At 49.5% G+C, this 27,423-nt stretch overlaps 1 protein-coding gene across 2 annotated transcripts; it reads right to left on the bottom strand.

Moving 5' to 3' along the window:
• Positions 1-5,938: 5,938 nt before the first annotated feature.
• Positions 5,939-13,850, bottom strand: NOG (noggin). 2 transcript variants are annotated; one of them, XR_004384313.1, is made up of 2 exons: positions 12,125-13,850; positions 5,939-5,950 (listed from the first exon to the last, which is right to left on the bottom strand). XR_004384313.1 is itself a non-coding variant. In XM_032872008.1 (1 exon), exon 1 carries the CDS (start codon positions 13,016-13,018, stop codon positions 12,320-12,322), a length of 699 nt encoding a protein of 232 aa, XP_032727899.1. In that variant the 5' UTR covers positions 13,019-13,850; the 3' UTR covers positions 11,637-12,319. The 2 variants fall into 2 exon arrangements, 1 of the variants encoding a protein (XP_032727899.1); XM_032872008.1 differs by lacking the exon at positions 5,939-5,950 and having other exon boundaries at positions 11,637-13,850.
• Between the last annotated feature and the right edge of the window lie 13,573 nt (positions 13,851-27,423).

Here is a 27,423-nt window from a genome sequence, read left to right on the forward strand (position 1 = left end):
GAATCAAGCCCCGCATTGGGCTCTCTGCTCAGCAGGGAGCCTGCTTCTCTCTCTCTCTCTGCCTGCCTCTCTGTCTACTTGTGATCTTTCTCTCTGTCAAATAAATATATAAAATATTGTTTTAAAGATTTTATTTATTTATTTGACAGACAGAGATCACAAGTAGGCAGAGAGGCAGGCAGAGAGAGAGAGAGAGGAGGAAGCAGGCTCCCCGCCGAGTAGAGAGCCCGATGCGGGACTCGATCCCAGGACCCTGGGATCATGACCCAAGCCGAAGGCAGAGGCTTTAACCCACTGAGCCACCCGGGCGCCCCTAAATATATAAAATCTAAAAAAAAAAAAAAAAAAAAAAGGCAGTATCTAGAGAAAATCATCCTTACCTGTTGTTCACAGGACTTTCCCATGAGACTCCCATGATCTTTGGGGTGACCTCTCTCTGCTTTTTCTCTTTGTCTGGGTGGGGACAGCCCGAGTGCTCTTTGGAGAAGCACAAATTATTAATGACGGTGACTTGTGTTTGTACAAGGCTTGAGAGCTTACATAGGCATTAATATTATCAGTCCCATAGCTGGGATGGGGTAGAGCAAAAAGCTTAGGTTCAACTTCAAAGTCTGTACTTTTAACCACCCTGCATTACCTGTGCCTTCAAAAGAGCTACCTCCGTTGAAGTTGGAAGTAACCAACATTCATTAAACAAACCAACAGGTTCTATTTGGACTTTATCTAAAACAAAACAAAACAAAAACAAAAACAAAAACACAACAAAAAACGAAAACAGAGCCCCTTCTCATATCCAGTCACTCAATTTCTCCTTCACCACAAATTTATGAAATGCTTACTATGCATAAGGCACTATTTTGGATAATATGGTTGAAAATTAGTCTCAAATACAGTGGCTGCACTCAGAGGGCTTTGAAATCCAGGGGTAGCCAGATATGGGTCCGTAGCAGCGAGTGCAGTGTTGTAAGTGCTGATGTAATGAGCTGCGGACTGCAGATGGGAAAGCACGTGGGTTTTGGAATTTGAATCCTGTTTTTGAGTCCTGGCTCTGCCACAAACTAATTAAGAGCCCTCAGGTAATTCAGCAAATCTCCCTGAACCTATCACATAGCAATAGCAATACCACATAGGATTACTGTTGGAGTTGACATGCACAATGCACATAAAGGACCCATGTCAGTGCCTATCACTTATGGGAAGTTAATATCTATTATTTATTATTATTATTATTAATCATCGGCACCGTGGGAGGAAAAGTATGGCTTGATTAATTCCACCCTGGCTAAAGGCTGAGGAGGTTCCTTGTGAGCTGTGCCCTGAAGTATGAGTAGGTTTTACCTATGTGGAATCCTGGCTTGGGGTGATGGGGTAAGGGTGGGGCAGGGGGCATTTCAGGTAGAGCAAATGGTGTAAGCAAAAGCATCAAAGGCTTAGCAGGTTTAGATAGCCATGAGTAAGTTGGTGTGGCTGGTTGGTAGGGGTGGGGTGGAGCAGAAAATGGTGGCAGATTACAGTGGAAAGTTGGCATCATAGACCATAAAGGACCTTGGATGCCGTGCTAAGGAAGTTAACCATGGTTCTGTAGCAAAGGGGAGATACCGGAAGTGTGTAGGAAGTAGGAGAGACATTTGGCTCAGGGCAAAGATCTGGGTGCTGGCCATACAGGTGTGATACAGCCCACACTGGGAATCCCAGAGTGTCTTGTCAGGCAGAGAACATGGAAGGAGAGGAGCGCATCCATCTCCAAAGGTCCAGCCAGAGAGAGGAATCACAGTGAGCATGTCCCCTAGGGGGTCCCTGGGGTCTGGAACAACAGTGTAGGAAGAAGGCAGACAGCAACAGGGGCCTGGGCCCTTGGGAAATCTGCCTTGGAACGTGGCATTTGGGGGAAGCCTTAACCTTGGGGGTGACAGGTGCTTGGGTTCAAAGATCAGTTACCCGCTGTCCCATACTCCCATCAAAATTTCTCCATTAGTCTTGGTCTCTAACCTGAGACTTGACATTGACTGGGTCACTTTCCATTTCTGGGCCTGTTTTTTCATGCTCCCTGGTGGTGGTGGGTTCCAGTGGGTGGATGCCTTTTACTGACATTGACATTCATGGGGACCTTGAGCCTACCTGGGTAGGCTTGTCTCTCTCAGTGCCAGGTCTCTGCCCCTCAAGTGAGGTGAGAATGACACCAGTGAAGACTGTTTCTGGGAGATAGTCACTTCTAGGTGATTCCTGGTTAAGGGCCAATAACTAGGGTTGAGGAATTTCTAGGATTAGAACGAACCTGGCTGGAGTCCTATCTCTGTTTATGTAAATAGACTCCCTGGTTTCCCAATTTCCTTTTATCCTGATTTAACTTTTCTTTTTTTTCCTCTCAGCTTTGCCTTTAGTCATCAGTTTTCCCACTTCCATGCATCCTTTGGCTTATAATTTAAATAACAATGACAGCCAAAACCTAGAAATCAACTGGCAGTAAATACAAAGGCTTTTTGTCAGTGGAGAAAAAGAACAATCTACTGGATTCTTTCCTCCACCTGTAGACCATGCAGGGATGAGGACCTGAGGATGTAGCAAGTCACTGCCTTTGGGTAGTGGGACATCAGGTTACCTCCAGACCACAGGGGTACAGAATAGACCTGGGAATTGGGAAGAGGGAAAGAAAGCATAGTGGGCTGGACTCCTATATCCTGCCAGGAGCTATGCATATGGAACACATTGGAATATCCCAACTGGCTGATAAGGTAGATATCATTATGTCCATTTTAGTTAGGTGAAACGGGGAGGTGATAGCTAATGGCTGTAGAGCCAGGGTTCAAACCCAAGCTGATCCAGGGTATCTCTTCCCCACCCCCAAATATCAAATTCCACTCCCGGTAGAAAGGTTTTTGCCCCCAGGGCAAATTATTCTTCAAGCCTCAGTTTCCTTATCTTTAAAATGATAATTAAAATTCTGGCTCTGAGCTCTTGGGTGGGTTTGAAAGAGATAATGAATGTGAAAGTGGTTTTTATACTGGAAAGCATCAGGCACGAGTTAGTCATTGTTTAATTTTATTATTCCCTGGGCAGGAAGGATCAAGCTTTAATGGTTCAGCAGATAAGGTAATCTCTCCCATTTTTAAGGATTTCAGATGTGGGGAAAGGTGAATCTACTCAGCGGGGAGAGTCTTCTCAGAATTTTCTCTATGGAATCAGTCAATGCTATCTAGCCTCTGATGGGAGGGCTTCTCTAGGTGGTAGATTCCCTTCTACTGGGAGGTTCCTTGATTTGTGAAAAGAGTTTATCTGCAACTCCGCCACCATTCCCCACCTACTCAAGCAGACACGGACCTTCAGAGTCAGTAAACTGGGAGTCACTGTAATCCCCAGAATGATAGAGTCACTCTAGGGTCATCTGACTAGCCCTGGCTCCCTGCTATGTATCCATATTTGGGTACATTCTTTTTTTTTTTTTTTTTTAAGATTTATTTATTTATTAGAGAGAGAGAAAGAGAATGCACAAGTGAGTCTTGTGCTGGGTTGGGGAGGTGGGGTGGCCAATGCAAAGGGATATGGAGGGGCAGGGAGATAATCTCAAGCAGACTCCTGCCGAGCACAGAGCCTGAACTGGGGCTCCATCTCACGACCTTGAGATCATGACCTGAGCCAAAATCAAGAGTCAGATGCTTAACCCACTGAGCTACCCAGGTGCCCCTTACATTTGGGTGTATTCTTAAATGTTCCTTGGATCACTATTTAATAAGAGCTGGACTCTGTTCTTCAGCATTCTCAGGGCTTATACTAGGAATCTGATCAATTAATATTTCCTCATTTCTTCAATGTGTAAGTCGTCCACCCTCCATATACACGGATTGTCTATATGTGTCCCAAACTGCACCAGTGCCCAGGGGTACCATGGTGAGTAAAATGGAGGAAGGTGACAACGGATGAGATAGAGGGTACAAACATCTGAAAATTATAAAAAACGGTGAAGAAAACGTCCTGACACCCCAGAGAGCATGGATCAGAGGGGACTTGGTGCTTTCCCTATGAACGGGACCTGAAGCCAGGGTGGCCGTGGCTGCGCTGGTGGCAGAGAAGGCATCCCAGCCTGAAGGGACAGCATGTGCAAAGGCCCTGGAGCAGGTGGGGAGCTTGGTGCACGAGAGAACCGGAGTGAGACTATGTGGCTTAAACCCAGAGGCAGGCAGAGAGACGCCTCAGTCTGGTAAGGATTCTGGCCTTTATCCTCAGAGCCATGGGAAGCCATTGAGAAGTTTTATGCAGGGGAGTGACAAGACCACATGTGTGTCTTAAGGTCACTCAGGCTGCAGCGTGGAAAATGGATTGGAGCTGGGGCGAGCATGGAATCAGGGAGACTGGTAGGGATTATAAACTCAGGGAGCACAAAACCCTCTGCTTCTCCCAAAGCCTGTCAGAGGGCTAGTGCTGTTTGAATCTCAGCTCTACCACCAGCGAGCTGTGCCATCTTGGGCGAGTCACCCAGGCTTGCTGTTTTTACAAGTTTCCACATCTGTAAAATGGGGAAAAACTAGTTCCCTAGCTTGACTAATTTTGTTCCCTTCGTTGAATAAATCAGACACCTGTCAGGAGTCCTTTACAACCCAGGCTGGGGAAGAGGCTGCCAAACCCAGTGACTGTGGGGCCTGTGTCCCCTGGCAGGTGCAGACTAGCGCTGCCGTCCTTCATCTCACTGGATGCAGTTGGCAGATGTGCAGTTGCTTACTGAGCCCGAGCCTGACCAGGGAGACGTAGCAGCAGCTAGAGTTCCTATTCCTTATGGCACCAGCTCCTCCTGCCTCCGCCATCTGGAGTGAGCTCTGTGACCATCCATCCTTTCTTCAGTTTCTGTTTTCCGATCTGTAAAGCACACCGATGGCCATTTATCGCCCTGGTCAATATTAGTGACGTGCCACCACATCTCAGGCACCGTGCTAGGTTCTGGGGACATAAGACTGACCTAGTTCCTGCCCTTAAGTTTTCATGTCTTATTGTACTTAAAACTACATACCTGAAAGTGCTTTTAGGATTCTGATACTGTTTATACTTATGATAACTGTAAAGGGATGGTAGAATAGAAATCTGGAAATGCTGCTTCCGGTGCCAGTTCCGTTTCAAAGGAACTAGAATAGAGACAGGTCAATTGGCTTTGGTGAGCCTTAGTTTCTGCAGTCAAATGAAGGAGTGAAGAACTTTCAGGCCATCTTATTTTAAATGTTGTAATTCTGTCACCTTTCCTTCAAAATCTGGATCCTCTTCCCCAGCTCTGGATATGGTTTCCTTTGGGCCTTCTTTTTTGTCTTATTTCAAAGACTCAAACTTGACTTTTTACTTTCAGTCCCCTCCTCATAGCAAATCCATGGGTCCCAACCACAGATGCTACAACAGTTCTGGTGGGTGATAGGATGAGAGAAGGGGACAATAGGGATGGTAAAAGAAAGGAAGTGTGTTCCATTTAAAGACAGCTGCTTTTCCGCTCCCCAAATGATTGCTCTATATAGAAATACAGGTTAACTTCTGTTTTCTTTTTTTGGGTTTTGTCCTCCTCTCTCCCTCTATCCTGGTCACACTGTCCCCCAGAACTAGCGGTTGCAGTCTCCTCTGTGGCCTTCTGGCCTGCAGGCATAGTTTTCTAAACTTTTTTTTTTACATGACTCTAATTCAGAAGAATCTTCCCACCTCATCCCTTCTTCAGGAACCTACAGTGCTCCTTAGGGAACCCCAAGCCCATCCACTTCCCTTTACCCAGTATTTATTGAACACACTTACTAGGGGTAAGCACTGCACTATACCCTGTGGAGACTTAAAAAAAAAATGAGTTAAACGATGAAAAAATTCTGTCACTTAAAAATTCTCACAGCCTAGGACAGAGTTTAATCTTTGTGTTACTTTAGACTTTAGAATATGATGAGAATGATGGACTCTTTCCAGAAAAAACACGCGCAAACACATTTTCCATACACTCCGCAGAGCCAGCCTCCGTGAAGCCTGGCAAGTTAAGCACCCCCTTCTTCGAGAAGGTGCAACACTCAGGTCTTAGTGTGATGAGGAGAACAGAGAAGGGGGTGGTTCGCTTCTGGCCAGGGGAAGTCTTTCTGCAGCAGATCAGATGTCACTTGGAAATCACACAGGCCCGCATTTGAATCCAAGTGCTTCTGTTGACCAGCTGTGTGTCCTCAAGCCAGTCCCTTGACTTCTCTGAGCTCCATTTTTCTCATCTGTGTAATAGCATGATGCTCACTTCTCAGGGAGGGTGAAATGAGGTGACAACTATGAAGCAGCGGGCTGGTAGTGTCCCTCAAGGAGCGTTGGTGCCTTCTTTGCACCTTTGCACCTTGAATTGTCTCCCTTTCTTCATACAGTCTCCAAATGCAAGTTCATCGGTACCCTTCTGGTCTGCTGGGGAGAAACTCGCTGCTCCCCAAGCTCAGAGTGCTTGTTTGTCCCCTCCCTCCCTGTCTGGCTCTCTCCCTACCACCCACCCATCCATCCATGTACTCATCCAGTCAACTCAATTATGACCTGAAATATTCCCCAGGAACCTCAGACTCCTCCCTCTTCTGGACAAGCCTGGAACCTCTCTCTACCTGTCTGGAGGTGGCAGTGAAGGACATTCTTTCATCTGAGCAACCTCTTCTGTGGACGGACCCTTGCAGGCTTGAAACATCAGGTGACTTTCCGACTCCTCCAATCAGCCCCCACATCCAGTCAGTCCCCAAGTCCTCTCTGGTCTTTTGGCAAGTGATTTTTTGTTCATTGGCCTGGACACTCCTCGAATATCACCCTTATTGATTCTTCCTGGTTCCTAGCTAGGTCCTTGTTCCTAGGTTCCTAACTAGCCTCCCAGGGGCCGCTATCCCATTTCTAATCTGTCCTAGACACCGGCACCAAGCCTAAATGGAAAATGATTATACCTTTCCATTTTTGTGTCCTGAGCATATGATATAGAGCCAGGCTATAGACAGTGCTTGTGGTAGGTTAAAGATGTCCCCCGTGTCTTTGCTTCTGCTCCCATGGAGACGTGAGATCTAATTCCCTTTCTCCTCCATCGGAGCTGGTTTTAAGGACTTGGTAACCAATATACCATGTGGAAACAAGGTTGCAGGGCTTTTGAGACCATGTCATAAGGAGCCTTGCAGCTTCCATCCAGGTCTCTTGGGGTATTTTCTGTCAGAGCCAGGAGCCACCATGTTGGAAGTCTGACTATTCTGAAGCCACCAGGCTGTGGGAAAACCGAAGCCTCATGGAGGAGCCACTTGCAGGGGCTCTAGTTAACAGGTCAGCTGAGCTCCCCAGATGGCTAGAAGCCATTTGGGAAGTGGATTTCCAGGGCTCAGCTGATCCCATGAGTCTCAGAGATGAACTGCCCAGCTGAGCCCTTTCCCACTTCCTGACACACAGAATCATGAGCAAAATAAAATGATTGTTCTAAGATTGTTAGTTTTGGTGCAGCTTGTTATGCACCAATAGATAACCAAAACCTGATCAAAACTGTTCATTGAATGAATGAAGTATTCAGTGTACTGATGATGTCACTGCCTTATTCAAGAACTCTCAACGGCTCCCTAATACTGGAAAAACAATGTTCAGTGCCTTTAGTTGGTATTCAGGGTCCTCCATAATTTGGCATCAGCCTGCTTTTCAGACCTTCCCAGATACTTTTCCAACATCATGTCTTTTAACTTATCTGTACAGCTTTCTCCATTTAAATGTCCTTTCCACCCACATTTCCACCTCAGGACGTCAACATCTAACTTGTCCTTTGAGACCTTTGTCAGATGTCTTCTCTGGCTGCTCAGTCCAGCAGTGAGCCCTTGCCTTTCTGTCCCTACTTTGATGTTTTTCTAACTCTTCTTCCTTCATTTATCCTGTTCTTCATTTCTTACCTCTTCCTCCTGCGTGTGTGTGTGTGTGTGTGTGTGTGTGTGTTTGTGTGTGTGTGTGTAGGGAGCAGGTTAGGGAGTGGGGCCCAGGCACATAAGGAGGCATACAAACATGTTGTATGTGGCCTACCAGGCATGAATCCCCTAGAGCTTGAGTTGGGACTTGCCAACACATCAACTGGCACATCGTGTCCCCCAAGCCAGGTGTTCAAGTGCTTGAAAGGAGGAAGGGTATTTAGAAGAAGCATAGGCTTTGGTGTCAGCTCAGATTTTAGATCATAATTGTGTCACTTGCTATGTGGCTTTCAGCAAGATGCATGAACTCTCTGAGCTCAGTTTCCTTATTTGGATACTAGAGACCTGATTTGAAGGTGTGTAAAGGTCCAGCCCTGTGCTTGATTTATGACAGGCCTGTGATGATGACTGCTTGCTAAGTAGACACAGCAGATCGGAACTTCCTGATGGTCAACTGCTATTACATCAATTGTGGAGTGAACTCTCCCCCCATTGAAAATAAATAATTTTTATTAAAAAAAAATTGAGAAGGAGCAAAGAGCAAAGAACAAGAGAAGAGTGAAAAGGCACAGCGGAGGCTAGCTGGCCAAGCCCAACTATATTAATCCATGTGATCAGTTTGCCCCATAGGGTCTCAGTCTTCTCATCTGTAAATTGAGCGGTGGGCACTGGAATCTAAGCTCCCCCCAGCGCTGACATTCCAAGAGCATTAAAGAAAAAGGATGAATCACCCCTTCAAAATACCAATATGGGCTGGGCCCTCCCCCTGCTGTCCCCATCCAGCACAGCTAAGAGCTCTTAATACACAGCCAGCTTCCCCCTGCAGCTGCCACCAAACTTCAACCCCCTTTCCCAGGGGTCTCAGAAGCAAGACTGATAATGGACCCCTGGCCTTCTCCATCTCAACAGGGAACCAGATCCGGTTCCCAGATTCTGGGGGCCAGAGGGCCCTCCCCTGAGGGTGCTGGCTTTCCGTGGACATTTGGCTTTGGTATACTTGTGCATGAAGGGTAGGGAGTGTTGGGAGAGCGGAAGGAAGGAATAAAGGGAAGAGCTGAAAATAGAGGGTTGATGATGGATTTCCTGTAATCATGGCAGGAGGGCTGGACTGCCGGACACCTTGCCATTCTCTTCCAGGATTTTGAAAAAGTGGATGAGTCTGTTTCTGTAATGGTTCTAATCTCCATCCTGGGGAGGCACGGTGCCCCAGCGGCTGCAGATTCATAAGCACAGGCTGTCAAAACCGCAGAAGACACCAAGATCAATTTTCCTCCTTACAGGAGATAGACACTAGGTGACCGCAGAGGACAGTTTTCTTGCGTCTCTGCCCAGAGCTCTCTACTCCTTTCCGAGTCGATGCTATTATTAGTATTATCAACATTAATAATAATGGAGACGTAACCGGCTGTGCATTAGTCACAATGTTCCAGGAGAGCCAGCACCTCCTTCCTTCTCTTCTGGGTCTGCCTGAATCCTGCTGGGTCCTCTTCTCCGCGTCCGGAGCGGCTTGGGGCCCTGCCCTTTGGTCTGTCTTTGCGGTGGTCTGTCTCTTGCCCGTCACGTCTGCAGTAGCCCGGGTCCTCCTAGCTCACACCGGCTCTGGCTCTGAAAGCCGAGAAGCTCGCCGGCTGCGAGCGGGTTTTCCAAGTGGGCAGGGGTGGGGAGGAGGGGCGCTGGCGGGCGGGCGGGTGGAGGGAGGAGGGGGCGTCGCGGAGGGGAAGACCTCGCATTGTAATCCAATGACATTGCCAACGTGGGGGTGGGGGCGCTGGCCTCAGCGCGCTCTCCGAAGTTTTGGCTGCCCGCCCAGCTGGGAATAACTCTCTTCGCATAATTCGCGTGTTTACCAGGCATGAAAATTCTTGCTTTCGGCTCCCCCCGCCCCACCGCCCCGTAAGCCCCCTCCCCTTCCCCCTCCCCACCACCTCCGCCCCTCGCGAGTGAAACTCTGTCTAAAAAAATATTGGCCCGGGGCACAGAAAGTTTTGCATAAATTCATAAGTGATGAATGGCTGATTTTAACGTTATTTGGGTATTTGTCAGAACTTAACAAATATACATGGGGACGGCGGTTCATAAACTTAAACATCTCAATATCCCCTTTCTTCTGGAAATAAATTACGTTTGTTTGCCGGGCTTGGAGTCTTAAGGTAGCCGACATTAGGAATATTTTAAAAGCCATCATCCATCGAGCATGTCTCCCAGGCGCCAGGAAGATTAAATGAAAGAATCATAAGATGGAGGTCTTTAACTTTTAATCCTTTTACAATGAAGCCTCAGATAGTCGCGGGGGCAGGGTGCCCTCTCTGGGGGGAATAATGCCGTTATTCCTCGGCTCTCAGTTAATGAATACCCTAACGTCTGTCCCACGGCTGACGGAGGCAGCGCCGGGGAGGGGGCTCCGGCTCCCGGGCCAGGCTATTGAAATGAGGAGCCACCGAGGCTGCGTCGGGAGGGAAGAAAGCGCCCGGCTGGAGGGACAGGGCGGGCGGGGCCAGGGGCATTGAGACTGCGCTGGGGACCCGGCGCAGGTTTGAAATAATTAGCATAGATTCGCTGGGACTCCGGCCCCGGGGTGGGGGGTGGAGAGATTCCGGGAGGGAGGCGCGGGGAGGTGGCAGGGGGGCGGGGAGGGAGCAAAAGAGAGCGACTTTGGAGTCCAAGATAAATAAAGGGAGCGCTGAGCAGTGTCAGGAAGCCGGCCCACGTGGAGCTGCGCGGATGGGCGCCACCGCGGACTGAGGCGGAGGGACGCACGCGAGTCGAGCGCCAGCCCCAAGAAGTTGGCTTTTTAAGGGGTGGGGTGAGGGTGATATTTTGCATGTCCCTTTAAGGGGTAACACGTCTTCTGCCCCTCTCTAACCCAAAAGCTCAAAGATCCCCATTCTGCGTTCTCCTCCCTCCCCACCCCCAAGCGGAGTGGGGGTGGAGGGCGCACCCCGTTCGCGACTGCAGATCCCAGGGGTGGCGTTTTTCACCCAAATTCAGACCCCTCCGAAATTCTGACCCTCAGAGTCCTCCTTAGGTCCTGGGGCACGCGGGCAGTGGCGGGGGGGAGGCGAGTGTCAAGTCACCCAGCTGCCCCCAGCAATTCCAGCTGAGGGCCTAGGGTTTGGGGGGCTCAGACCTGCAGGATCCCGGAGCCTGAGTGTTGATTCCAAAGGACTGGATCGCCTTAGCTTGCATCACTGCAGTTTCCGGGCGTGCAAAGGGTTAACACAGGCTGGTTATTGATTGGGGGGGGGCGGTGCGAGGCGGGAGGGGTGGCGGGATCTGGGTGGGCGCGCTCTGATCCCCCCCCCCCATTCCTCGGGGGTCAAGTTTCAGCGGCACTCCGCCCCCAGGGTAGGTGTGAAAGACACGTGTCCCCATTGTGAAGGGCCTGTCAGGCAGGACAAAGCGGCCGCCCACCCTCCCTCTACCCCCCCCCCACCGCCCCTTGGCCCAGCCTGGGGTCAGCTCCAGGGGGCCGGCTGGGTGTCGAGGTCAGGACGGGCCAGAGCTTTGGTGACATAGGGAGAAAAAGCCGGGAGACTGGGCAAAGGCCACGTGATGTTCGAGTGAGGGGTTTGAGAATAACCGCCCCCCCGCACCATGAAAAACTGAGCGGTCATCTCCATCACACCAGAAGAGGAGATGAGCCCCTTCTCCCAACAGGCATCGTAAGCACAGCGGCACCCCTACCCGCCCCCTCCAGCCCCCACACCCCCCATCAATCACCAACACAGAGAATCGCAGTGTAGAGCGCAGTCGATTTTAGTGGTTTTCTTTAATCCTGCTCTGCACTTCTTTCTCATTTACTACACGGGATATTATAAAGAATAAATAGCAGATACTCTTAATTTACAATGATTAGTCATTCCATTTGTTCTCTATATTTACAATAACTGTAAAATAACATTGAACTCTATAGCTTCTTCGAGGTCCAAGGAAAACCAAAACACTTTCCGAAGAATGGAAAATAGCTTTTTAAAAGTCCTTCTACAAAAGTTCTCCCCTCTCTTTGTACTTTAAGAAAAAATAACTTTTCCCCCCTGCTTCGCCATGCGAAGGGCACTGGAATATAAATAGCAGGTTAACATTATTAGCGACAACCAGAATAAGTCTCTCTTTGCTCTGTTCTTTTTTTTTCCGTTTGCTTATTTTTTTTTAAAAATACAGTAGAAGCCGGTAACTTTTAACGTATAATACTGACCTTTTAATAAGTAAATTAAAACTGGGACCGTATATACACACACATATACATTCCTACACAGTTAAACAGTGCATTACATGAACCAGAAAGCTAGGTCTCTGTAGCCAGAAAGAAAAAAAGTTCATTGAATCCCCTCGCTAGAGGGTGGTGGAACTGGTTGGAGACGGTGCGGGGGGCGGGGGGAGGGCGTCAGTGGGGTTCCATCAATTGTCCGGGTGCTGGAAGGGAACCCCGAGTTCTAACATGAGCACTTGCACTCGGAAATGATGGGGTACTGGATGGGAATCCAGCCGCAGCGCTGGCCCCCGCGCCGCTGACAGCGCCACCGCAGCACCGTGAGGTGCACAGACTTGGACGGCTTGCACACCATGCCCTCGGGCACGGAGCACGAGCGCTTACTGAAGCAGCTGCCCACCTTCACGTAGCGCGGCCAAAAGCGGCTGCCCAGGTCGTTCCACGCGTACAACACCGGGCAGAAGGTCTGCGACCACAGCCACATCTGTAACTTCCTCCGCAGCTTCTTACTCAGGCGCTGCTTCTTGCCCGGGGCCAAGCCCTCGGAGAACTCCAGCCCTTTGATCTCGCTCGGCATGGCCCCCGACGGCCGCTGCCGCAGCAGCTGGTCCAGCTCGGCCAGGTCCTCGGCGCCCGCGGCCGTCCCCCCGCCCCCGCCGGGCCGGTCCTCGGGGGGCGAGGTGGCCATGAAGCCCGGGTCGTAGTGGCCCCCGAGCAGGGAGCGCAACAGCGTCTCGTTCAGATCCTTCTCTTTGGGGTCAAAGATAGGGTCCGGGTGTTCGATGAGGTCCACCAGGGGCAGGTTGTCGCTGGGAGCCGGGCGGATGTGGAGATAGTGCTGGCCGCCGGCCGGTGCCGCCCGCAGCCCCAGGACCACCACCAGGGCGTAGAGGGTGACCCCCAGGCTGGGGCAGCGCTCCATGCCTCCGGCGCGCGCCCGGGGCTGCTGCTTCGTCCCGCGTCCCCGGAGGAGAGCACGCCGAGCCCGCGGCGCCGCCGCGCTCCCCCGTCTCTCCGGAGGCGGTTCACCCGAGGCTGGGCAGGCGCAGGGCCGGCAGCATGAGTCGCCGGGAGAGCCCTTCGCGCAGCGCCGGCTCCCACCGGGGCGGAAAGAAGGCACACAAGTTGGCCGCAACTCCTCTCCTGGGTCTATTCGGGCAGGCGGCCGCGGCGGGGCATCCGAAATTACTCCAGGGCGACGGCGGGCGCGGGGGGCGCCGGCTCCTCGCTGCCTTCCCGGGCCGGCGGCGGTGCAGGGCGCGTGGACGAGCCGCTCTCCCCTCCTCCTCCTCTTGCTGCTCGTCGTCCTGCCGCTCTGTGCAGCGCCGCTGGCCCAGCGGGTCCTAGGGGCACTTCCCTCCGCCTGCTCGGGGCTCCGCGGCCGGCTCTGCCCGGCGGACTCCAGCGGCGGCGGCGGCGGCGGCGTCCGCGCACGTTGGCACCGGTTTGTCTGTCTCGCAGGGTCCAAGCCTTTAAATTTCCTGCACTTTCAGCTCCATCACCATGGAAACCACTGACTCTCTCGGCGTTGCCCCCTCCCCCTTCTTCCCCCCAAACAACAACCCCACCCCCCACTTCTCCACCCCCGAGGAGCTGGAGCGGTACAGGCTCTGGGGGAAGCCGCCTGCACTCGCCGCGGCGGCGGCTTCGGCAGCGCCCAGGGCTGTGCCCCGCCGGACCCAGATGCCCCGGGAAGCCGACAGTCCGGCTGCCCGCCGGAGCTCACAGGCGGCGGCGGCGGCGGCGGCGGCGGCGGCAGCGGCGGTGGCGGCGGCGGTGGCGCTTGGCAGGTCTCCGCGCAATTTTCTCTCTCCCCCACCACCCACCCCCCTTCTCCTCCTCCTGCAAAATGCACCGCCCCCCTCCTTTCTCCTGGAGCAATGCAACTGGGGCTCTAGGCGCCCCGCCAGGGCCAGTCCTGGGGAAAGCTCTCGGCGGCGCTGGAGCCGGGCTGGAGGGTGCAGGGCCGGTTTTGGGGGGTGCTCGAGGTGGGGCTGTGAGGGTTCTCACTAGCTGGGTGCTTTGCACTCGGAGGGGAGCAGCGGGGAGGTGCTGGGGGCTCGTTTCTTCGCGCAGTCCGGCGCAAGGAATTTCTCCATGTGCATGGACCTTTTTCCCCCGGGCGCGTCTCGCCTTCCTCTCTCCCAAGCTTGGTCTAAGTCCCCTCCCCCCAGGGCGTACACAGACACAGACACACACACACACACACACCCAACACACACACTAAACACACACACTCTAGACACACACAGACACACTTGGAGCAGGAGGACTCCAAGAGCCGCAGCGTTCCGCAGCGTGATGTAATTCCTAGGAAGCACTCCTGCACGTCTGTTACTCGGGCCCACGAGGGGGGTCCGCTCCGCACCCTCCTCCTCCTCCTTGGCCGGGTCCTGCACCCTGAGTGGCCGAGCTGCAGGGGCGCGTCCGGCTCGCCTGCGGCTCCCCTAGCCTGCCGGGTTCCGCGCGGCGGCTGCTCGGCTCCCTGGGGGCGGCGCGCCCTCTGCTGGCGCCCAGCAAGTCCTGCACTTGGCGCTGGCGGGGGCGGCCCTGTGAGGTGGGTTCATCCGCTGTCCACCCTGCCCAACTCAGCTTCTTCTTCTGTGTCGGTGTCATTGTGTGGACGTGCGTGTGTGCGTGTGTTTGCGTCCGCGAGCGCGCTGCTGGACCCGTCCTGGTTCCGTCCGTTCTCTCCAAGCTCTCCAGGCCCTCCGTGTAAACAAACTTCCTTAGATTCCTCCGGACGCCCCCCAAATGTCCCAAGAATATACTGCACCTTCTGCTTCCGCTAAATCGGCCTCAGTGGGCAAGAGTGGAGACCTAAAACTTAAGAAAGGTGAACTGGCAGTAGGGGACCCCGAGTCCTGGCTGGGGTCTGCTCTCATATGTTGATCCCAGACAAGTCACTTTTGTGGCACCATATTCCTTACTTTCTGCCTTTGTGACATAGCTGCATTCCTCTTCCAGCCCTACCTTTCCGTGATTCTAAATCAAGCTGCATGATGTTTTCTCTTCCTAAAGCATATCGATGGGAGATGGATGTTGAAATGACACTTCTTGTTAATTTTCTCTTGGATGAAGAACTGAATCTAAGCTTTAAAACTCAAACTTGGTTTCCTTTGCGGTGGATGTGATTGGAGTCTGGAAAAAGCTGAAGAAGGCGTTGGAGGAGCTGACTCAAGTATTCACCAGCATTCCACGGAGTGGAGTTAGGAGGTCTCATTGTGACAGCCTAAATCACTCTACTTTCTTTCCCCAAAGATCTATTTTTTCCTTTCAACCTGTGTTGTCTGCGCCCCAGCACCACCCCCCCATGAATTTATCATCTGTCTAAGGAAGAAAACACACTTTCTTTCACAGAACAGTCTTTCTGCAAAACCTCAGCAGTTGGGAGGGATGGCCAGTTTCAGCTGAAAACATTTTCTTAAACATTCTCAAACTTCCAAGCCAGCAAACACACACATGCGCACACACACACAGAGACACATGAACTGGAGATAAGAACAACTCATTGGTGGTTTGAATTGATTTGATTGGGAAATGGTGCGACTAGAAGCTAGCACATAGGAGGCTGTTACACCGTACCCCTTTCTTTCTAGTGTGCAATATGGGGGCTTGGCGTTGGTGTGTTTTCGCAAGAAACAGTCACCTATTTCCTAATGAAACAGTCACCAGATTTTGTCACTGCTATGATTTTTAACTGGCTAAATAATTTTTCAGTGAAGAGTTCAAAAGCTAAGTTCTGGTTCAGTCTCCCTGAGATGGTAGGCTCCAATTTCGTGACATTTTATTGTTCTATTTTCTGTTTCATCCATCTTCTCTCCTTTAGGTCACCTATTTTTGTTTGAAAACCAACCCATTTCCTTCAGTCCTTTATTTAGGTTGGGTAAGTTTGACGGAACAGCAAAAAAGTTCCCTCAGGAATGAAAAACAAACCATGTTAGACAATAGATTGGGTGACCTGGTTATTGGTGTCCACTGGGTAAAGACAACGGGGAGAAACACAAAAGAGAGAAACTCACGGTCGATCACCGCCCTCCTAGACTTTTGCAGTCCAGTTAAGCAGGGTATGACAAGCATAAGAAGAAAACATCCAGAGAGTGTGGCGAGAAAAAAAAAAAATCTATAAATTCCCATAAGACTATAGACCAGTGTTTCACAACTTTTAAAACCCAAACCCACTTTCGATAACTATAACAATTTCATGTCCTCCTTTGTTGTTTGAAATTTTGTAATATATTGTGATGACTGAAAAAAAAAAGCCAAAAGAATTAGAATACAAACTGTAGTGTTTTCAAATTATACTTAGCCTCTTTCACTGTGGGGTTGGGGCAGGGGGCGTCTTGGGTTGGAATGTTGGCCCTGCCTTTCACCAACTGTATTATCTTCTTAGCATAGGCATCTGACCTCCAAACTTCCATGTCCTCATCTGTAAAGTGGGGATGACAAGTACCTCTGAGACTCATGCTACATAGAGGAGGTAGAGAATGTCTAGCTTAGCACAGCACCTGGGGCAGAGTGCATAGTGGGCGGTATTCTTTCCACAAATCCTAGTTCATCAGGACAACCTCACTGCCCTCAACTGACCAGCTATCTCAGGTTTGGGCCAGAGAGGCTGGAAACTACTGGGGATGCTGTGGAAATAACTCCAGCACCTTTGAGCCTGCTTTCTGTCCACTTAGCATGTGCAACTGAGCTATTCTCAGTGGCTGCTGGCCTTCAGGAGTTTGGGGGTGTGGCAGAGACTGGAAATTCTTGGGGGACTCCAAAGCCCACCCATTTCAATGCCTTTGAGGTCCTACTGAGACAAGGAGCTTGACAAGCTGGACAAAGTGGGTTGTATTTCTTTAAAAGGAAGCTGTGGGGAGGGAGATGGACCTGTACAGAGAGGGATGGCTATATGCTCAGCTTTCTGATCAGGCCCTAGCCCTGGGAGGTGTTTGGACTTGTGTGGAGATTGGCTAGGGACTCAGACAGCCACATGGGAAGAGTCTAGCGAATCAGGTGTGTAGATCCATTTTGGACTATTCACATCCCATGATGTCTGTGGCTGCAAAACGCTCTGGGCAAGGAAAACTCAAGTGCTCCTCTGAACAATAGCTTCAGGATTTCCAGGTCAGGGCAAGAGGACCCTGAGTGTGCTTTTATGTATCTTTCTTACTTCCAGCTGATTCTAAGCACAGACCTAAGAACAAGTCCATCTTCTTGCTTCTTTGGCCCTGGAAATACAGACCTGAGGCAGCTGCCAGTCATCTGCGAAGGACACAGGGCTTGATGCAAAAAAAAAAAAAAAAAAAACAAAACCCTGCATCCTACCAACTTTGTGACCTTGGGCAAGTCGCTTTACCTCCCTGGGCTTCCTTGACGCCGAGAGGCTGGGAGACCATGACATATCATAAAGACGATCGGAGAGCTGCCAGTGTTTAGGCCTGGCATCATCCCAGGCCTATGAAAATCATCCCCCTCTGATTCTGTCTCATGGGTCCCATAAATGTCAAATTTGATGGGCTTTTTCTTAGTGAGACCCAAAATGGCATTTTTGGACTTGACCCAACTTTGCAAAGTGAGGAGAAATCAGCCACAAGGCTTGTCACTTTCTTCTCCTGACTGCTGGAAGAATGTGAGCTCCCAAGGCCAGGGTGGTGGACTCCCCATTGCCTCCCAGGGGTTGACGGAGCCCCCGCCAGTTCAGGACGCACAGCCAGGATGGGGCCCCTTCAGCTTCACACTGTATTCTAATTTTTGGCATGTCCAATCGGTGATGGTATTCTAACAGTGAAGTCCTAACTGGCACAGCATGGGGTGGGGGGGGCAGGGGAGAGAGGAGGAGATGAAGAGAAAGGAAGGGACGTAACTCCACATCGTGGGCTGGGAAAATGGGTAAATAAATGTGAAATGAATTTCCAGGAATAGAGACAAAGCTACAGACCAAAGGAGGAAAGGCGCTTGGCGAGCTTGTTGCAGCGCCGACAGCCCCTTCCCTTCCCAGGTCTGGCTCCCCCGCGCCTGCAGGCCCCCTCCCCACCCGGCTCCACGCTGGGGAAGGGGAGACGACTCTGGAGCCCAGTGGCTCATTCATCTCCTGATAAACTGTTTATCTGAGTTTTAACGAGGGCGCCTCTCTTCCAGCCGTGGAGACAGAAGCCTCCTCATGTTTAGCCTGCCCTGATGTGGGGGGCCTGGGGGTGGGGGGGCGGCGACGCAGGCAGGCTGATCTTCGGCCCTTTCCTCGAGGCCCAGGCTGCCTCTGCGCTTGGCCCTCAGCTCTCCCGCTTCCTGCTGCCTTTCCTCGGCTGGAGGCTGGGGCCAGGGTGGACTCGAGGTTTCTTCTGAAAAGGAAAGTTTTCTGCAGTCCTTCTTTCTCCAGCCAACTGTCTTAAATATCCGCTCGGAGGGCGTGCACACACACACACACACACACACACACACATTCTCTCTCTCTCTCTCAATAAATTTAAGCAAAACTGGGTTCCAACTTGTGGACTTGACCATGTGTGACCCAGTATCTCCAAAGGAAGATGAACAGAATGCTGCAGCTCCAGTATTGCTAGCATGGGAAAGGATTCTCCAAAATGATGGAGGGCTGTTCCGTGAAAAGACAACTGTCACCCAAGTTACTAGAAATTTAAGCTCTACACGCTTGGGGACCTGTTCCCACTGCCCACCAGTCACCCGGATGGAAGCACACTTGAACAGATACTGATACATTTGTTGGGACATATGCCTCCCTGACCCTCCGTGCCCCCAGCAACACATGGAGGAATGGTGGCAAGCACACCTGGAGGCACACCCCCCTCCTCCCACACAGGTACACCACTCACGCACTGTCCCGCCCCTCCCTTTTCCACCTGGGTGGTAAAGGTTTCTGGAAACAGCCCTCCTTAGCCCCCTGCCGTGAGGACTTCACATACAGCCCCCTCCTTTCCCCAAACACACAAGCACCCACTGCAGCCTAGGCTCACATTTCCCCCACATCCTCTCTTCCCGCCACTTCAAATAGGTGTTTGTTGAGATAATATAGTCTAGTCCCCCTGACCCCCTCAAAGACTCAAGAGAACAAGGAGACAGGAGCTCCATGGCATAAAAAAGGAAGGGAGAAAGCACCTTACCCCATTTCAGGCGGACGGGGCTGATTCGCAGGTTCCAGCAACTGAATCCACCTAATGGAACATTATCACATCTCTGAAATTTTTTCCTAGCCACTAACTCTGGCTCCTCGCCCTCCAACTATGGTGCAAGCTTGGAACGGATTCCCTGTGACCAACTCCTGTCACCAATCACTCATGCCTCTATCTACTCAGCAGCCATATACACTGATTCCAGACGCCCTGTTTGCCAAGGAATACATGGTGTCCCTTCTCTTGAGAAGCCCAATGACTACTGGGGAAAAGAGGAAAAACAAGCCAACGATTACAATTTAGGATGTCAGTTGCAATGATGAAGCATAGGAATGTTGGGGTAGGGTTGGGGGTTGGGGGGGGCATCTGAAAAGTCTTCCCAGGAAATTTGATGTGTTCCATAGGAGGTCATAGTCTAGATGGTTGAGGAAGGGAGCACTGGCCAGATCACATTTTGGGCAATGGAAGGAATAGACAACATAATCCGAATCCTATAGACAATTGGCAAGGCTGTGTTAGGGCTTGAGGTCTAGAGGCTGGAAGACCAGGGGGCCCTTGTATGGTGGGCCTCTGAGGGTCTTAAGCACTATGAAATCTAATTCAAAATTAAACCTAAGTTTAAGAAATCCTTGAAGGAAACCTGGGGAACCATATTAATATGCTGTTTACAGGTCCTCAATATTTTAAGACAGCTCCTATTAAAAACAAAACAAAACTTGATTCTGACTGAAATCGAGGCTGTTCATCCCTAGAACCTTTGCTTTTAATGTCTGTGCAGGGATTATTTTATGTGCATGGAAAAAGTCCAAAAACTATGATTATAAATAGTTTAATTATTACTTGTAATGATTAACCCTAAAGAATAAGATAAGCAGGTGGGGTGAAAAGGGGAGAGAAAATCACTTTTTACTGTCCATTCTCCTGAGGTAAATCTTTAAGAAAAGATTTTTTACTAAGCACTCATTATTTTCGTATTTAAGGAAAAATCAATAAAAAATTAAAACCTGGGCTTGAGAGGAAATAACTTGTCCCCAAGTAACCATTAAGCTGGAGATGGTGTTGAAAGTTCTTCATGTGGATGAGAGTTTTGAAGCCAGCACAGGTTTGCAGGGTAGGACCAATCTGTATTCTTAGCCCATCTTTGTTTCAGGCGTGTGAATCGGTTCAGTGCTCCTGTAGGATTGTAAGGTGAGGGAGAAGCTCACTTGAGGGGCTTTTGTATGCAGGGTAGTGCGTTGGTGTGTGCATGCCTAGAAATATGTGACAAACATGCTTTCATGACACTTTAATCTCCCGTCTTATGCATCCACAGAGAAACCAGAGTGCTTTCAAAATAAAGTGATACCCACGTCAAAACCCACCACTGGACTGTGAAAGAAAACAAACCTAAAATGCGTCAAAAACCAATCTCATGCTGGCTCAAAACTCTGCAGTCTGGAATGAGTTTGGGGTGGGGCTGAGGACTGGATGTTAGTCACCTGAGTCGAGGGTTTGGGGGATGGGGTCGCCAAACAAGTGCACGAGGGGCTTTCTGTCCCAGTTGCCAGACTTAAAAACAGGAAGACAAATTCACGAGCTACCTGCAAGCATTACCTTATCTACATCATCTGGGAGCTTCTGGAGAAGGGATACTTATCTCCCCATTTTATAGATAGGGAAATTGAGGTCCAGAGAGGGGAGGAACCGTCCCAGGGGCACATTCTTTGACTTAAGGATCATCTAAGAAGTCAGGGAGGCGCATTTTAGCTCAGAGGTGTGGATGGGGGGGGGGCCCTTCCTGAAAGGACTGATCTTTGTTGGTCTCTTATTGTTCTGTTGATCTGAATCCATATTTGACTTACCTCAGAGGTCGTGGGCACCAGCAGGCCAGGGAGATTTACTTTGGGCAGTGACTTTTGGCAACCTGGTCAAGTCTGGGCAAGGGCTCATTTCATTTTCCCCTCCCCCACCCTGCCCATGGTCCCACCCTCCATAATGGAGCATGACTGTAGTAAAACGAGGCTTTTGATCAAGCTTCTCCACATCACTTTCAAGACAAACAGTGTCTCAGAAACCCCCAACGGCTTTTATTTTTCTTATATCTAAGGTTTCACCTTAGTATCTTTACCCAGCTTCATTTAAAAAATGTCTTCAATTGAGGGGGAAAAAAATCAGGGCATTTCGTTATTGTAATTCACAAAACATACCATCAGAGAATGAAAGCGGCTTCAAAGTTAGATAAACAACCACCTTAAATTTCTAGAAGGCGATCCTTCCCGTCATCCCTCTAACCTGTCAGGCATCCCCTCCTGTCCAACCATCCAACCGGGATACTTTTCCAGTCTTATCTTTTGCATAGTAAATTAAATTCATAAGGAAGTGTATTAGTTGAAATACAAATATAAGTAAATGTAACAGCAATTAGCTCTTTACCAGCACGGGTGATGGGTGTAATCGTGTTTTACCACAGGATTTTTCTAAGGTATGATTTATTATTTGTAGGAGTTTTAGGAAAAAAAAATAGTTTTATATGTATTCTTTTTATATATATTTGTATACATAAAAATTAAAAAAAAATTTTTTTTCCACCCATGGTAGAGAAAGAGAATGGATAAGGTGAGAGACAAGAGGCCCCTTGGTCCCCTCCCCAAGCACAGTGTACTACAATTTCAGACAAGTGTTTCTTTCCTCACACAAAGGCTTAACCATGTTAACTAGTTAATGTAAAGCTTGATTAAACTCGCAAAGATAATCCCTAAAATGCTGGGAGAAGGGCCCTTGAAGTGCCTGGAGGTGGCAGGGAGGGGGTGGGCGGGTAATGAGGCAAGGTGGTGGTTCCAAACTCATTTTCACTTTGCATTGTTTCAAAAGTGAATGATTGAGGTGGTTCAGCAAAATACATTGAGAAAAATGCAAAGCTGCCTCCCTCGCCTCCTTTAGGATTTGAGTCACCACAGATGAGCCTTTAAACGTAATAAGAGGCATCATAATTATCATGCCATGGGGGTAAGAAAATCCTGGCAGATCACATTTTACAGAACTCTGCTTTTCTTTCAAGGCTCTAGCTCAGGACGGTAGGCAGCCACATTTGAGACTAAATGTTTATGACTTAGCCCTCTTCAAGGCATGCATGTTGACTTCTGAGGTAGCCTTATTATTGGAGGGTGATTTCAATATGCTGCTAAATATTTTGACAGCCAGGCAAGCCTTGTGGCACTTGTCCTCTCTTAAGGACTACGGGGTTGTCACTGGTTGTGGGGTGGGGGTTTGGTGTGGTCTCTGACTCGTCCCTGAGAGCAGTTCTTCCTCATCCCGCAGTTACTAGAGTCCTAGGGGAAGCCCTCATCTCTCACCAGAGGAACTAAATTCGCCACTGAGAAACAGGGCTTACAGGTAGTACTGGCCTGCCCAAGCCCAGAGAGCTCCTGCTGACGTGCCCTGGAGTGTCCTCCTTGCTCTCCAAATCTTAGTACTCCTGAAGGAGAAAACGGCTAAAATAAACATGTATACAGAAAACGGATTATTTACAATTGTTCAAAAACCTCTAAGAAGTCTGCTGGTCACACTCAAGATGAAGGTGTGATGTTGGATGCCTTTGCCAATGTGACTCCCACCTACCTTTCCCCATTGCCTTTTTCCACTCTTGGCTCTTCACCTTAATGTTTAGCTCGTCTCGAACTGCTAGGAGGTGTCTGCACAGAGCCCGCCCTTCCTCCCTGTGGGTGTTCTCTCTACTCAGTCTCTCCCATTTGCAAAATCATTTGCAGCTTTCTAAATTCTGCTTAAACTTCACCTCTTCCATTCTGGATTCCGTCTGGGTGGAATTAGTTGCTTTCTCCTCTCAGATCCTACCACATTCTGTACTTTCCTCTGCCTGACCGATGGCTACACTACATTCTGGGCAGTTGTCTCTCTCGACCACCAGACATAAAGCTCTCCATGGAATCCTTCTCCACATTTCCACTGCCTAGTTCTGTGCTTGTCTACAGTGTTTGCATTGCATACAGTGCCTAGTAGTGTATACAGCAGGTGCCTAGTGAAGGAAGGAATCCCTGAGCTTGTTTAGTTGCTTTTGGAGATTGTCGGGGATGCGAGTTGTGGGTGGGGGGGAATCCACGGTGGTTAAAACGATGCCTATCTCTTAACTGATGCAGCAGATCCAGACAGTGATAGCTTATAATATGGGACCTTTTCTTAGAAATCAGATCCCTCAGAGGTATGTGGAAAATAAAAACACCAATTTGACCAAAAGAGATGCTTTACAGTGTAACTGGTACACACAGGTGACTTACCCGTTCTGAACTGGAGAAGACCTGGTTGTTGTCTACCAATCCTCTCGGTAGCAGGAGCTCTCACAAATTAGCAGCTCTGTACCTCAAGGTCCACTGACTTGGGCAGCAGAAGCAAGCCGGGGCAAGGGGTTGGGGGGAGGTGGTGAAGAGTGGTTGGCTCTCTCCCAGGAAGCTGCAGCTTGATGTGGGGGTCGGTGAGTAGTGAATTATCCCGGCTCATTCTAGGGAGGCACAGCTGCTGTGATGCTTCAGGCTAGCCTCAGCCCCTGGACGTGGAAAGGAAGATGGTGGAATCCCCACCCCCATCCCCGAGACCCCAGAATCCAGTCCTTGATGGAGTGATTTTCTCTCCCTTCCACCTTCCGGCTCCCAGGCCCTGTTGTCTTCTTGGAAAGGGGGATTCAGAAGCCATTTCCAAAAGGGCAGAAGAGCCCCAGTCTCTCTGAAGGCTAGGCTTCCTTTGGTGGACGATTCCTCTTTGTGTGGTCCAAGAGCCTTGCACACTCTTTGGCACACTCCACTCACTCAGGGTGATTGGATCAGTGATTCAGTTCACTGGCAACACTGACTAGGCACAATTCCGAAAACAACATCAGGTGCTCTGAGCTGTCATGCCTTAGTCACGATTGTCCAGACAACCGAGTCAAAGGTGCCCCTCTGGGTATTCTTATCTCAGCCCAAGTGACACAGCCCAGTGCAAGAACTTCTCAGGGGCAGTGCGACATCACTCGGGTTCTGTCCACCTGGCACAAAGGGCAACGCTTTGAAGAAGAAATGGATTAAGGTATTGGATTACAGTTTCTGTAGCCGGGCTCAGGGCCTGGGCTGAATGTCCTCCCACAAGTAGGGTGACTTGGCAGAACATTCTAGGCCTCCCTCCCTCCTTCCTTCCTTTGCTTAGGTCTCCACTGCCCTCCGGCCAGAGGGAGGGTCTAAGGGGGACCCTCCCTCCCCCCATGACTTCAATCAACGTTTTAGCAAAGAGTACACGGAGTCACATTTCTTCTCTCACACTTCTGTACAGGTTCTGTCCTCCCCCGTGGCAACGTGAAGGTGTGGGCAAGAATAGCTCATGGGTGCTATGAGTGAGTACCCACTGTACAAGATAAGGACAGCTGGGCACAGGCAGTGGCTCCAAGAAAACGGATGTTAACCTCTTTCTTCTCAGCCTCCTCCTTCGTACCAATCACCTCCTCCTTCTGACCAGCACTTTTTTGCTCTGTGCCTGGTACAGGGCATTATATTTGTCATCTCATTTAGCCCTCAAAACATCTGAGTTTATAAGCAAGGACACTAAAACCTGGGGAGGTCAGGTGGCTTGATCAAGGTCACCTCAAACAGACAGGGGCACAGCTACAGTTTATCTCTCTGCCTAAGCCCAAGGCTTCTGTTCTATTCTTTATGGCTTCTTTCTGTTTCATCTGGGATTCTGCTTCTAGTTTCTTTATACGACTAACAAATAAGGAAGGTGGTGGTGGGAGTGGGGACAGATACAAAATTGGAATCCAAGGTGACCCACAAAATGTATAAGTTATCAATGGATGCAAGTATACATGGTAAAGCTTATAATGAATGGGAATTATACACACCAGGTGGGGGACAACGGTTGCCCCTGGGGGAAAGACAGAGTCAAGTACTCTGTAGATGTTTATGTGTCTTTAGAACATTTCTTTTTTAATATTTTTATAAATTCCAGTATAATTAACATACAATGTTATATTATTTCAGATGTACAATATAATGGATTCAACAACCTTATGCATTACTCAGTGCTCATCATGATACATATACTCTTAACACCCTTCACTTACTTTACACACCCTTCCTTGCCCCCGGCCCCTCGGGCAATCATTGGTTTGTTCTCTGTGTTTAAGAGCCTGTTTTCTTGTTTGTCTCTCTTCTCTTTTCTATTCTTTTGTTTTCCAGAGAGAGCTATCAAAGCAAACATAAAACAAATAAAAATTTTTGGTGTCTAAAAGCACAGTGAAATACCATGTCATATCCATCAGAATGGTTGTTATAAAAAAAAGTAGCAGGTGTTGATGAGGATGTGGAAAAATTGGAACCCTCGCTTTGTGCATTGCTGGTGAGAAACAATACAGCCACTGTAAAAAACAAAAACAAAAACAAAAACAAACAAAAAAACCAAACAGGGTGGTAAAAAATAAAATATAGATCTACAGCAAGATCTAACAATTTCCCTGAAAAGAAAAAAAAAAGAACTGAAAGCAGGGACTTGAACAGATACTGTTTACAGCAGCATTCTTCACTGCAGCCAAAGGTGGAAAAAATTCACGTGTTTTGAATGGATGAGCAAGAAGTGGGAGATAAAGACAATCAGAGTATTACTCAGCCTAAAGAAGGGAGGACATCCTGACACATGTGATAACATGGATGAACGTTGAAGACATTGTGCTTAGTGAAATAAGCCAGTCACAGAAGGGAAAAGACTGTACGATTCCACTTCTATGAGCTACTCAGAATATAATAGAATTTATAGAATCCAGAAGTAGCTTGCTAGGTACCAAAGGCTGGGGCCTGGGGAATGGGGAGTGCTTAATGGGCATGGAGTTTCAGTTTGGGAAGATGAGAAAGTTCTGGAGATGGATGGTGGTGATGGTGGCCCAACAATGGGATTGTACCTGACGCCACCAAATGGCACATTTATAGTGGTTAAAATGGGGATTTTCACACAATGTCTATTCTACCATTAAAAAAAAAGATCTTTGGTGTCCTGCCTGGGATGAGTAGAGAGAGGAGCTTTATAAACAGTCTCTGTTGTGTACAGTCTTTCCTTGGCTTGGTCCCCATTAGGGGACACTGGACCCAGACTGAAGTGAGAAGCCCTCCCCCAGGGACAGGGGGACTGTGGGCAGGCAGCTCTCTTGACTCAAGTGGGCAAGGAGTTTGGTGCAAAGTACGTTTCTCCATTCCCCCTTCCATTGCTCAACGAAGCACTGGGCACTTTCAGGCTCAGAGGAAGTTCATCTGAAAATAAAGCCAGTCCTTCAGGGGTCCATATGGACTGAAAGACTCCCTTCCTGGTGGACTCTGAGGCAGAAACTTAACTGAAGCCAGCCCCCTGAGTATAGTAACAGCCCTGTCAGCCAAGGCAAATCCGCCCCACCTCAGAATCCCAAATTAGCACCTGGCCCTTCGATAGGGCAACTTTGGTTTAAAGTTTAAGTGAAACTTTGACAGTCCTAGGGACTTGAGGGGAGGCCTGGGGCTGCTCTCATAGGATGCTCTTTCTTCACAGGAATGCGATGGTGTGTACAGTGTGGTGTCTGCCGTCAATTCCTACAACTGCAATTAGGGCCTTTCAATGGAGGTGTCAGCCACATTCAAAGGCGGACCGGTCTCACCCATGAAATTCATAATGGGATAAAAGTTCCATTCTGGGACTGACAACTTCAAATGGAATTTGGTGTGATCTTTTATTTATTTACAGGGTTGTGGAGTGGGGGGGGGGTTAAGAAAATCCCACCTCACCCAGCACTCCCTACCCCCCCCACCATGCCCCCCATCCCGGGCTTCCAGGGATAAAAATGAGGGTTGGGATTACATTCGGAGGGAAGCAAGGCTATATTTAAATATGCTTTGGAAAGTGTGGCTCCGTGTCTGAGGCGGTCCAGAGCCACAGCTTCATCCAGCCTGGCCTGGGACATTCCAAAGAATCATTTTTGAGACCTTGTGCTAATTGGTTCCAATTTATCAGTTCCAATTTCTCATGCAGCAGGGCCAGGTCTGAAATCTTCATGCTGTCTGAGGAAACAACGCGCTGGAGTCCCTCCAGGAGCCCAAGGAGCCTTCTTCCATACTTTGGCTAGTCCACACATCTGATGATCAGGGCTGTTTAATTAATTCTCGAATGCCCCTTCTTTTTAGTGAGCTTACCCAGGTCATTATTCCATTAACTGCCTCTTGGTAGATCTTTC

This window comes from Lontra canadensis, unplaced genomic scaffold (genome assembly GCF_010015895.1).
Source record: "Lontra canadensis isolate GAN:19392208 unplaced genomic scaffold, GSC_riverotter_1.0 scaffold43, whole genome shotgun sequence".
Lineage (NCBI taxonomy): Eukaryota > Metazoa > Chordata > Mammalia > Carnivora > Mustelidae > Lontra > Lontra canadensis.